General features: G+C 40.1%; 1 protein-coding gene across 2 annotated transcripts in view; it reads left to right on the top strand.

The window, feature by feature from the left end:
- The window catches only part of Gpc3 (glypican 3), a 433306-nt gene that overhangs the window by 245085 nt on the left and 174544 nt on the right, over positions 1-13677 (top strand). For both annotated transcript variants that reach the window (XM_008826751.3, XM_029560452.1), the window contains exon 3: positions 573-1267. In XM_008826751.3, the coding sequence (XP_008824973.1) occupies positions 573-1267 (695 nt within the window). The remainder of the gene's footprint in view (positions 1-572; positions 1268-13677) is intronic.

The following is a 13677-nucleotide window of genomic DNA, read 5'->3' as shown; positions in this document are numbered from 1 at the left end:
GTCTGGCAGTCTGTCAGATAACTCCCTTTAAAGTTATCTGGAGAAAAATCTACCAAAAAAATGATTAAATTCAGGTTAGCTTTTAGTCTTGGCTAATAACTTGCCTCTCCTCTGGGGACTACACAGGCTCAAATTGTTATGTGAGTTTATGCAGTGTGTTGTCAAATATTTATCTCTGTCTGAAAATGAAATGTCCTGAAATTCAATTTCTTTTTGACTAAATAAATCAATGTGAGAAAGAGAAATAACTTCTCATTTAGCCAATTTTTAATCAATGTGTTCATGAAAGGCTACAATGTTAACTGAATCCTGGCTTTTGTCATTTGAAATATAATTTGTGTGTTTAAGAATTTATGTGCCCATCAGAATTTGAACTTCACATTCAGAAAGGAAACTTGATTCACAGGAGCAAACAACTGCAGGGGCTTACACAATGCCAGAAATGAATGTGAGTCAATTATTTAAGGCAAATGGGACCTTAATCACCAAAGCAATAGAGACATATCAAATTCAAGTACACCCTGGATTCCATGCTTTAATTCATGGACATGTCTTTATCTCTTATTTTACAGAGGCCTTTGAAATTGTTGTTCGCCATGCCAAGAACTACACCAATGCCATGTTCAAGAACAACTACCCGAGCCTGACTCCCCAAGCTTTTGACTTTGTGAGTGAATTTTTCACCGATGTGTCTCTCTACATCTTGGGTTCTGATATCAACGTAGATGATATGGTTAATGAACTGTTTGACAGCCTGTTTCCAGTCATCTATACCCAGCTAATGAACCCAGGTCTGCCCGAGTCAGCTTTAGACATCAATGAGTGCCTCCGAGGAGCAAGACGTGACCTGAAAGTATTTGGCAGTTTCCCCAAGCTTATTATGACCCAAGTTTCCAAGTCATTGCAAGTTACTAGAATCTTCCTTCAGGCTCTGAATCTAGGAATTGAAGTGATCAATACAACCGATCATCTCAAGTTCAGTAAGGACTGCGGCCGTATGCTCACCAGGATGTGGTACTGCTCTTACTGCCAGGGACTGATGATGGTTAAGCCTTGTGGTGGCTATTGCAACGTGGTCATGCAAGGCTGTATGGCAGGTGTGGTAGAGATCGACAAGTACTGGAGAGAATACATTCTTTCTCTCGAAGAACTCGTGAACGGCATGTACAGAATCTATGACATGGAGAATGTACTGCTTGGACTCTTTTCCACGATCCATGATTCCATCCAGTATGTCCAGAAGAATGGAGGCAAGCTGACCACCACCGTAAGTGTCAGCCTTACATTTTCAAAGCAACTGGCCTTCACTGTGGTGAAGGGTAGCCTCTCCAGCAACAGGTGCTGATAGAGAGAATAATAGAGAAAGAAAACTTCAAGGGCAGGCAAGGATGACAGATGGAGTGAATGAGCTCACACAGAGATAGGGAACATATAAAACTACAGGCTACAGAGTCATAAAACATGGCTTTGACTTTTAGCTCCGCCTACTTCCTTGTTGTGGCATATTGAGGACTAATGTTATCTTCATGAGTTTTATTTTTCTAATTCATGAAACAAAAACTAAAAACATGTTCTTCATAGGAAACGCATTGCATGTGTTCAAGCACTTAGCATCTGTGTGGTCCATGATAAGTCTTCAATAAATATTAGCTATGATTACTGTTATTGTTGTATCGTAAGCCTCATGGTAATACTCTGAAGTGAAAGACATCATCTCTATGCTATAAACAAGGAAGCAGAAGTTTAGTGAAATTACACATTGCCCAAGGGCCCCCCTAGCTATCAATAGTGGAAGAGCCATGATTCAGAAACAGAAAACTTCTCCCTCTAATTCGGTTATTATCAACTTTTATTATGATTTCACTCTTGTGGTCTTAATCACGTATACCACATTACTATGTTGAAGAGTGACTTTAAACAGAAGAGACCCAGCCTACTAACTAAACCCACACAAGAACCAAAGAAAAGCAAAACATCCTTGAACCCCAGCCTTAATTAGATGGGTCTAAGCCTGGTGGGATTTGTTTGATAAGGGAAGGACAGTTCTGCAAATGAGGCAACAGTTTGCTTGGCTTTGATCAGATATTATCATAGAACCACAGGAGACAGCCACTTCCAATGTAGCCTGGAACATATAGCCAGGAGCTTCCAGTTATGTCCTCTTAAAGTATTGACTGATTCCTAATTGCTGCCCACTTTGTAGGAATGTGTGGCAGATCCGTAAAATACACAGTCATTGTTGAGCTCCTGCTACCTCTCAGGCGTCCTGTTAGCCAGTGTGCATGATTTTTATTTTATGGTGATCCATGAGATGGGTTTCAATGTTGTATTCATTTCACACAGGGAGGATGAAGCTTAGAGAGCTTAAGTACTTTGCCCAAGATCTCAAAGCTAGTTAAGTAGGAGGAGCTGAGATTCAAACCTGGCCTCAGCTGGACTCTGCTGACTCAGACTCTTAGCCTCTCTATGATACAGTTGCTGCATACTCTGAGCCATTGTTATCCACAATGTAGAGAGCAGATTGGGCCAGTTAGCCTTGTCTTTAAACTTTGGAAGTGCAGTCATAGGTGTAATTGGTTTCCTTGGCTAATTAAACTAGTAAGGAGGACAGAATGATGCAACCCTTGGTGTGGCTACTTATGGAGCTGCTCTAATTGCCCGATTCACGATGTTAGCCATTTAAAACCCATTTGCTGAGAAAATATTTTATAGTAAAATGAACAGACATGTCCTATGTAGCAATGATATTTTTCAGTGGCTAGTCCCTTGACTGCTTTATAATTTGAGGCCAGATTCTGGGGCCTTCTGTAAGAGTAAGTTGCACAGAACTAGAAAAATGAAAAGTAAGTGCATTCATATGTTCATTCACTAATATTAATTGAGGGCCATTGTGTGTTAGATACAAACCAAAGGCATCAGGGTATGGGAATATCTTTAGTAAGAGGGAAAATAAGAAGACAACTTTAAGGGCAAGGTGCAGGAGTATTTAAAGGTTGTGTGTGAAATTGGCTATTTGACTGCAATATAATGGATGTTGAAAGCCTGTATCCTCCTCTAGTGCTTTTAAATACAAAAAAATGAAGTGAGGAGCTGCTAAGAAATTAAGTGTATAAATGACATATGCCCATAGCCCCATCACTCAGGAGATTGAAGCATGAGGATTATGAGTCAGAAAACTTCCTGGGCTACATACTAAGACCCAGTCTCCACAAACAAAAGAAGAAAAAGAATAAGAAAATTGAGTTCTCTAGTCTCATGTGGTCTAGACAGGAAGGATTATTCAGTGAATATTTATTAATATCTGCTTTATGTACGGAACTTTGTTAAGTGCTTAGTATTCAAAACTACCCAAGACATAGTTCTTAACCCTTTTTTTTTTTGAGTTGGGGTCTCAGTATGTAGCCTTGGCTGGCCTGGAACTTGCTCTTAAACCATGCTGTCCTTAAACTTACAGAGATCCAACTATCTCTGCTTTCTGAGTGCTGGGATTAAAGAGATGCACCACCATGCCTGGAGTAATTCTTTAGTCTTGAGCACGTCACAGTTGCATTGGTAGCTGGACCTGCAACTGAATAAATTTCCCCGTAGTGAAATTTTACTATGACGTGAATGTTGGAAGGGCTGTATGAGAAATTAGCAAATTAATGTCATTGATTTGAAAATGAAGAAATAAAGTCCCAGGAGGCTTACCCAAAGTTATTTCACTAATAAAAAGAGTCAGAAGCAGAATCCAAAGCTTTTCTGCTACTACAATCTAGTATTCTTTCTGCCATATCAGTCTTCTCCCTCAATAGAACCTTCCAGACTTCACTGTAAAAGCACTATTAGGATTTTGCAAAGACATACTGAACTTAAATTGGATAGCTATTTCAGACTTTCAAATGTGCTACATTCTAGGTGCACATGGTGGAGTGTGCATCGTGCACATACCTGGCATGCAATGGGGGAGTACATTCATGTCATTACCATTCAGAAGGAAAGGCTGCGACTGTCAAGAGGTGTTCAGTGATGCATTCCCTTTCCATTTTGGCCATTAAGGGCCTGATTGCTCCAGGCTCCCATCTAGTTATGAGAGCGTGAAGTCTGCCATCCTCTGGGAATGCCTGAACAAAACTAGAAAGCATGTGTATACTCACTCTTTCCTGTTATATGATCACAAAGACGATGTAATCTGTATCACATGGTGGGGGTAGGGGACTCACTGACCAGGTATGTTCCAGCCCATAGTCTATATGGGCCAGAAGTGGGCAGAGTAGTTTATGAGGGTGAGGGAAAGTGTGGGCTTGGTAAACTGCAGCACTCTATTCATGCTGACAAACCTACAGAATAGCAAAACAAAAGCTGATCTAGAACTAAGCATTAACGAGATTCTGAAGGAGCACCCCCCCCCACTTCATTACACTATTAAAATAGAAAGCCCCACCAGTCAGACCCGTCTAAGGCTCAGTTGTGCTGAGAGCTATCTTTCAAACATTCTGTTCCAAAGTTGTGCTGGGGAAACCTTAGCTAGCTGAAAGTTATGAGATAAGGTCTATACACAGGGATGTTGCCCAGTTGTTTTGGTGCCTACCATCCGTCTGACATTCCGAAGCTGATTTTGGACTTCTATGTGGATGTGACACTCTTAAGCTTTCCTAAGTATGTTGCCACTTTAGTTTCTCCAGTGGTAGTCCTCAATCCCTTAGACTACCCATTAGGTGCATGCAGACATGTGTTGGGGTTTTGTTGCTGGCTGCACCCCTGGAAGTGGTAGGTGTTCAGTTCCCAAACTTGGCTCTTCAACACAGTCACCTAGAGAACTTGTTTAACAGTCTTCTGGAGTCTAACTCTGGAGACTCTGATAACACAATTCTATGGAGAGCCTAGAGAATTTGTCACTTAACTAGAGTCCCAGTTGATACTGATGTTCCTTTAGGACCTCATCTGACTATCTTATTGAAAGATAAAGAAAATGACGTTCAAAAGTTGGAAGTGACTAACTAGTCTACACACCACAGATACTTTTTGAAAAGCTTGAACCATCTCTAAACTTGATTTTAAATGAATTGATTCGTTCAGAAATGGCAAGTCCCCAATAAGCCTCAGACCAAACTTCTAGGTAACAAATGGACAATAGTTTTTTCTTACACTTTCTTTTAGTACTGGAAATATATCCTAGGGCCTCACACATTCCATGAAAGTGTTCTGTTACTGAGCCTTAACCACAGTTCCTTATACTTATTTTAGTATTTTACTGCAAAGCAATTGAATTAAACAGCTAAAAATTTATGTAAAAACATATGTATGCATGTGCAAGAAGATAAAGGAAGAGAATGGGGGAGAGAAAAATTCATACTGAAAAGTCCAAGAAAGTATTAAGAAGGTATTTTCATTCTCCATTTTGATCCTCTATATGCATTTGCAAACTAGATACATATCTTAGCCCCAAATGAGCATTGAATCTTTGATAGTATTTGTGAGAAAATATGACTATAAAAATTATCAATATGTTATTGAATTCCACATATTGAATTACCTTGAAGCAGTGAGAGATATGTACAGTTTACAATAAATACATTTATTATTAGCACTGTTGTTACATACAAGCTGCTGAATGCCATGTCTCTTTGTTTGTTTGCAGTGTGGAAGATAAAACCCAACTTTGTGCACATGTTAGGCAACCACTCTACCAGTGAGCTGAATTCCTGGCCCCTGTGAAGCATCTTTTTAGCATTCAATTGTTTCATTCTCAAAATCAGTTTGATTATCATTACCATATACCTACGTGCAGATTATATGCACATGCATCGTGCGCTTCATGTATAATTCATCCATTTCTTAAATGTTGGATGTTTATCCTTCTCCCAGAAAGATTTCCAAAACTTTCTGTGGTTGATTTCATTTACTGTCTTTACCCGCCCCCTAAAAGTAATTGCTCATGTGCCCGTGCGTGACTGTTTGTGCTTTTCTTTTTCCACTTGTGCTTATGTAGTTTATGGATTCATCTCGGCAAGTCTCTGGGTTAGTACTTCCACTCCACAATTTCATTCCGTTGGCTTATTATGTTTTGTTGAATGTTGTGCAAAACTGCAACCTTTTCTCCCACCACTGTTTCTCTCTTTCTTCCTTTATTGTAACACTCATTTTAGGTCTCTCTGAAAGAGATTCTGGAAACATTTATTGAGCATTTTGTTGTGGAGGCACTGTGATGGGCAGTAAGCATCATGGACAGGCATTGTATGGAGGGTCTGCAAAGATGACCATGAATGATTCTGATGCCCCATTCTAGAGTCACTCAGCTCATGGGTGGCAGAAGTAGGATTCAAAGCCAGATCTGTCTGACTCCAAAGCTCTCACTCATTACCATGACTCTCTATTGCTTCCTCAAATACTTCCATTCTCTCCACTAGAATCTTCATTCCCCAAGCACAACCTAAATAGGTTTTTATTATATTATTTAATATCCTGTATTATTCCCTACTGTTTTTCCAGCTGCACAATCAGTTTTTGAATTCATTCTCTGTCCTTGGAGACTCTTGCTCTAGTATTTCCCAGTGAAGTACTAAAAGACAGGAGATTTTTCATCTTCCTAGCACTTAAAGGCACAGAATGGTTTCTAGAGAGTATTTGTGCAGGTGATTGGAAGATCCAGTCACAAAGGCAGCTGGCTCTGCTTAAATCTATGTGAGTGCTGCTAATGGTGAGAAAAGTATTATCTTCCAGCTGCAATGCTGACAACCTACCCATTGGAACAACAGACAATTGTTTGCTTTGGTTTGGTTTGGCTTGTGTTTTTCAGTGCTGGTGATGGAACAGCGGGGCTTTGTGCGTGCTAAGCACATGCTTTAACACTAGCTCCCTCTCTAGCCCCAGCAGATAGTTTGTAGCGCCATATCTGGTTTTGAGTGCACATAACAGAAGTACATTCAAGTGTCCACTTTGGAATTTCCTTAGCTGGTACCACTGCCTACTGAGACCTAACATATGCTGGTACCCAAGTACACTCACTTCCTTTGCGAGGATTTCTGAAGATGCAGTGAAGGCAGTGTTTATGTGTAGGAGGAAGCTCTGGGGAAGATTCTCCTGTTGATCCTCAATAATTCACTCTATCAAATTCATATATTTTCCTGTGTGTGTGAATGACTATAACTCATCAGAATTTCCAAGATTAGCCTTCCCTTCCCCTCCGCTTTTGAAGGCTGAGGTCGTTTCTCAGATGTCAAATTGTCGGTTCTCTGCTTATGCTTTCACTTTGCTCTTTCATTTTTTCGGCCTCGGATAGAGATACCTTGTCTGAATTCATAGAAGCTGTTTTCAGTTCCAAGTGATTTAGAAGTGATAAAAACCAGTAAGTGGCTCACTACTTCATTAGGGTATGTGAGCCAGCCTCTAGAACTGCAGTAAGCAACTTTATTTAGATGAGGGCCATTTCTGAAATGACAACAATGTTTATATCCTTCCATCCTTGTTTTTTTACCATTTAGAGTAAAAACAGATTTGGTGATTTCCATGGGGGAAATGGTAGTAGTTTTTTGTCTTGGCTTGTTTTGTTCTGAGACTGTGTTTTACTCTCAGCTCAGTCTGGCCTTGAACTTGCTGGCAGCACAAGTTGACACTGCACTTTGGATCCTCCTGCCTCCACCTGAGAAAAGCAGTTTTCAAATATAGATAACACATTTATTGAAAGATTACAAAAGAAGAACTGGCCCACTGAGTGCTCACAGTTAGTTTCAAAAACTAACTGCACAAGGGAAGGAGTGTAATGTTTCATCCTGATGTTACATATGTATCGTGGGACATTAAGTGGGCTTTTCACAAATCTAGAATTGTTTGCATTTACCTTGGCAAAGGACTAGCCATAATGACTAGTTGCTTACTAGTTCTGACTTCAGCAATAAGTTTCTAAGCCTCTTTTCTATGGTCAGTGAACTGATAAGCTGAGAGCACATCCCCAAGAACTGTGAGAACTCAATTGCAAGGTAACAAGTCAGCCTGAAGCTGTTACCTGGATTCTGGGAATTAGAGATGCAGGATTATTGCCTTCTCACAGTAGTGACAATAGTTAGAATATTAGCATTTGAGTGGGATCCCCTAGCCCTTGTTCCCATGGGGTGAGACAAAGAGGCTGGATGACTTCTGCACACACACTGAGTTGCATTATAAGAGGAGCTTTAGGCTTAGGGAGCTCAAATCCATCTCTAGTAATGCCAAAATAAAGTGATCTGTTAGTCCAGTGGCTCAATTCCCGACATTGCAACTGGAAAATAACTTATTCCTCACCACTGGCACTGCTCATTTCTCTGGAAGGAGACCCTATAACTTCCAAAGCTATTCACTATGGAAAGATACCTGAAAGAGATAGTTTGTAACACACAGTGCTCAAGGCCTCTGTTTGTAAGACATGCAGAAGCACAAGATAGCCATGGGGAATTGTCTTCCAAGTCACAGCCTCCCATCCTTGAATGGCAACAAAACCCTTTCAAGTTCTTAATGCCTTTGGAGGATGAAACCAGGACATTAAAAACTAGAAAACAGCTCAGCTCTGTCTTGCTAGCCAAAAGACAGCCTGTATGCCAGTTGTTGGAACATAGAAGGAGGCATACGCAATGGCAGTGGCAATTTTGTCATCCATTCAGAGAATACAAATATCAAAGGAGCCCTTGATTGTTGCTTCTCATTAGCGTGAAACTCTATTACTTTGGTCTTCAGCTACTACTCTATGGTTGTCTCTTTTGATCTCCTAAGCAGCTATCTTTTCCTTTCTTGCTTTTTGAGGCTTGGAAGTTTTCTATTGCTAGGCAACTTTCCCAAGGAAGTTCTCACTTTTACTGCACTTAAAAGGTGACAGATGTGATAACCACAGGGTAGTAAGTAGACCCTTATTCATGTCTGCTGGGAGTGACAGGAAGGACTGATTTGTCCCCAAAGGCTATTCAGAAAAGTTAGACACTCAGGACAATTTACCCAAGAAAACAGAAGTCCAGGAAGATATCCCCATGACCCCCATATTATAAGGACCCATGCCCCCCACCCAGGGTGGCAGTGAGAGAGTACAAAAGGCCTGCTTTAGATGTTGGCTGCTCAGGGGATCAGAATATGGTGACAGTAGCCTGTACTTCACGAAGGCAGAACAACAGCCTCTGGATATTTACCATATTCATTGCAAAAGCTGAGAGACTTGAAAATCCAGTACACAGTGTCATTCTTCTGTGATATCTTTTCCTTCAGCTGAAGTGCAGTCACTCTTGGCAAATGTAGTAATCGTCACTCACTCACAATAGCCCTACAGGTAGCCTCAGCTCATTAACCTCTTAGGCCTACGCATTTTGTTATTTTGCTATCTTTCGTCTTGTATCCAGACCAAAGTTCTTTATAACTTGGACCACTTCTTCAAAAGACCAAACCTCATTGTCTACATTAGAAATTCAAAACCTAGGGTCTGGAGAAATGGCTCAATAGTCAAGAGCACTGGCTGCCGTTACAGAGGATCTGGATATTGGTTCCCAGCACCCACATAGCAGCTAACAACTGTCTGTAATTCTAATTCAGAGGATCCAACATCCTCTTCTGTCCTCTGTGGGCATTGCATGACATGGGCGCGCTTACATACATGCAGGCAAAACACTCATACACATGAAATCAATAAATTTTTAAAAATTGAAATAATTCAAAACCTTTTTTTGGACCTCACAGAGGCAGTTTTTAAGCAAGTGACACAGTACTATAGTAATTTCCTTAAGAGGAGGAGTAATTTCAATGTTTGCTGTAATAAAAAGTCACAGAAGGCCAATAGACAGTAATTCTACATGAATAGCGTCCAGTGTGCTGCAGCCTTTACCAGATAAAGTACAAGTCTCGCCCTTCTCAGCATCAGGTTTTGCTGAGTGCTGACCTCTGTGTACTTTGTTAGGCCTTCCAATTTACCATTCATTTCCTTGTTGTGGGGGTAGTATTAATGGGGTAAAACAAATAACTTTTGTGTTGTAAAAGTACAGATTTCTTCACGGTCTTCAAAAATGTCCCTTTGGGAAGAGCATAAGGCAGCAAGGCTGTTTTCTTACATCCCATGGGGTCCAGGGAGGGAGAAAGGAGAGCTGATGCTGTCCCCTTTCTTACCCAATTCAAATCCGTTCCGAAGAATATTCAGAAAGTGAATTAATTTTTCCTTTTCATTCCACTTAGAATGCCTGAAACAGATAAAGTAAGAAACGGAGTCATTATATTTGGGTGCTGTCTATTATCATTTACTGACTGAGAGTCTATCTAAGCCTTTCTGCTTTTTGCAGATAATTAATTTTCTTCCTAAACGTAGGAAAGAATGATTGTAATCAGTATGTTTGTACTTTCAGTCACAAATAGAGCCCATCAAAGATATTCAGTACAAATAAGCCTCATAAAATATGCAGCCCTAGCACTGCTTGAAGTTAATGTGTTATCTTTTTTCTCAAAGAAGCCACGTTTTCTATATGTATGATTTTTAAGGTTGCTCTTGCTATTCTTACGTAGTTAATAGATGGAGCATTCTTTTTTAACTCAAGCCTATGCTGTGACTTATTTTTATCATTAAATCTCATGTAGCATATCTGAAGGAGACTTTGATTTGGCACAGAATCATTTCATCAACATATGCACATTTCTCAGTTCTAAATATGAACACCTCTTATTATTCTTCCGGGAAATTATGAGTGATCAGATCTAACTCAGAGGTTCAACTCTAAGAGCACAGTGTTTCTGAAGGGGTTGTCGTGCTCTCCTTGAGAAAGCATGTACACTTGTTCAAGCCTTTCTCTTACACCTGTAGCCAACCCCTTCCCTCCTTCAGAATTACACAGTGCTCTGTGCCCTCTGTGTAAAGTGATGATGTTTGATCAAGATTCAGACATCACAAGAAACCTACTTCTGCTTCTGCTCATTCTCTCATACACTGGTTCTTTTGAGAAACAAATCCACCTTATTTTGAAAAATTCTTGATTGCTGGAAAACTTTTACAAAGAGAAGTAAGGTGGAACTCAGCCAATGTGACACAGTTGTCTGTTTCCGAATCTGTACAATGAGGAAGAAGCATGTGAATGGGGAGGAGCAGGAGACAGCAATTATTAGCCCTTGCTATGTGCTTTATGTAGTTCTAAGCCCTGTAGATGGTTGAACTTGTTTGTCTTACAATGGTTGCCCTGAGAAGATTATCGTGATGACCATTTTCTTGGTAAAAGAACAGAGGCAGAGTCACTTGGAAGAAGGTGCCAGCTATAATGCTACTTCAGCTGCTATGTGCAGCCAGAGTCCCTGAGGTATATCCCTTGCCTTGGGCAAGACCCATCTTAGAATATATGGTCAGCACCAGGCCTTGGTTGCAAACTGACTCCATTAGTGGGAAGAAGGCAGTATGGGGAGCCAGAAGTTGTGCAGGGTCCTTCATTCTTGCCAACTCTCTCAGTTATTATTCATCCTGTTTTCGACATATGGCCTTGAGAATTGCATAGAAACTTCCAATGGGCCTCGCTTCTCTTCCTCATGCTTGCATTAATTAATCCTAATTAGATTTTTCAAAGTCTGCTTGGAGCTCAGGCCTCCCCCAGGATTGCTGCCTATTTAATTTACCTTTTTTCAAAAATTTGTTCTTGATGAGCCTAGTTTTAAAAGATACTTTAAAAGATATATAGCAATGATATTTTCTCCTATCAGTTCAGAAATCCATGGTGAAATACCCAGCTCGATGGCTTTCTTTTTCTGCATTAAACCCTGAAATGATCTTTTGCCAGACATGGAAAGAGTTCCCCCATTAAATGCATTTCTGATTTACTTAACTACTTACCCCCCTGAACAAATTCTTAATGCAAAATGAATGGGTTTCTTGACTGTAGTAACCTCCTAGAAGATTTTTTTCTTTTTTAATTTTGGGCATTTTGAATCATCTTTGAAAATTCTCTTCTCAAGTTTTCTAGACATAAAGTACTTTGGGCAAAAATGCAGAAGACTAAATTACTGTCCTTACCCTGATTAAAAATAAAGCAGTAATTGTGACAAATTGGTATAATCAAACCTGACAGCAGCTACAGAATTCATGTTAGACACCCTACCAGTCTGAAAAGGTTGTTAATATTCCCCAGATCACAGAGGGTAAAAGAACACACACTGGTGGAAATATTTCCCTCACACATCTGTGTTTATCAAGCTTGAAAGTCTATTTCTTCCCTCACCATTTCTCCTGAATCTGTAATACACTGATTAAAAAAATTAATGCGTGACTCAAACTGCTCTGTTCTGAAAGGCCCCATTCAGAACTGTCTCAGCTCTGGTTATCAGTGACCAAAGACTGTATGAGAGTCCAGGAATAATCAGTTACAACAAACCTTCATTTTGGATAGCATGCTGGAGGTTTTGAAGAGCAAAGCTTTCTGCATAAAAAGTTAAGTCTGTACCCCATGCAGGAATGTATAAGTTTGGCATTGCAAGAAATAAAGAAAAGACTATGTGACTCAGGAGAAACAACTTGAGCGTCAAGCTTTAGAGTGCGAGGGGCTGGAGAGATGGCTTGGTGGTTAAGAATACCGGCTGCTCTTGCAGAGGACCCAAGTTCAGCTCCAAGAACCCACATGGCAGCTAACAACCATCCATAACGCCAATTTCAGGGGACTGACACCCTCTCCTGGCCTCTGTGTGCATTACATGCATGTGGTACACTTGCATATGTGGCAGGCAAACACTCATACACGTTAAAAATCAACAATAATAATATAAATAAGAATTTTAAAGAGTTAGAGTGTGAATCAGTTTTCCGCCCCTGAAAATGTTGTCTAATCTCCACAAGCCTTAATTGTTTCATCTACACAATGAGGATAAAAATGCCAACGTCTTAGAACTACTATGAAAATTAGCAACAATGCCTAGCACTTAAAGGCAATAGAAAAAGAATCTTACAGGTCATAAGATTCATTTCATCTACTATGAGGCAAAGCAGTCTTTATTTCCCTAGGTATCCTTTCACATGGGGGGTTGTCCTCATCTTTGAGATCCTCAAAATAACAGCACCATCATATTTACTGAGTTCCCCTGACGAAGGTCCTATGTTAGTTAGCATTACAGATATCAGGAATCTGCTTGATGAACATAAACCAGTTCAGCTGAAGCAGAATTTCTGGATTTTTTCCCCCAAGTGTTAGAGCAGCTCTTTTGGGTAAGGATGCCTGGCTAGGTTTTCCACATATTTCCTAAGATCACCAAGTCTTTGTGTTCAGAGCCTGGAGTTTCAACAAACAAACTTTTCAGACTGTGTAGCCATAGGATTCTTCCTCTATTTGCCCCACCCTTACAAGGAGGGTCAAACACGTTTCCCCAGACATCAATGTTGATTCTCACCCATACCAATCAACTTGAACATACAAGTTTGTTGGCTGCTCACAGTGGTCTTCACAGAAGACTTGTGAAGAAGGGCAGTCTGATATATCTAAATTCCCAATGGTGTTTTAATTTAATTTAATTTAATTTTTTTAGCGTTTGTCTTCTGCTGTGATTTAGTGCTGAAATCCTTAGGATAAGAGGGAGGACTCAAGCTGTGTTTATGGCTCCTTTGTTTAGGAGTGTGAATTATACATTATAATGCTAAATTGCTTTTACTGGGTACCACTGTTAAATGATGATTAAATTTAAGTTGGTATAAAAATGAATAGATATCTATTACATATCTTTAGGATAATTTGA

This window comes from Nannospalax galili, unplaced genomic scaffold (genome assembly GCF_000622305.1).
Source record: "Nannospalax galili isolate Female #2095 unplaced genomic scaffold, S.galili_v1.0 scaffold371, whole genome shotgun sequence".
NCBI classification, from domain to species: Eukaryota; Metazoa; Chordata; class Mammalia; order Rodentia; family Spalacidae; genus Nannospalax; species Nannospalax galili.
The sequence above is the reverse complement of the archived record's forward strand: the minus strand, read 5'-3'. Positions and strand labels throughout refer to the sequence as shown.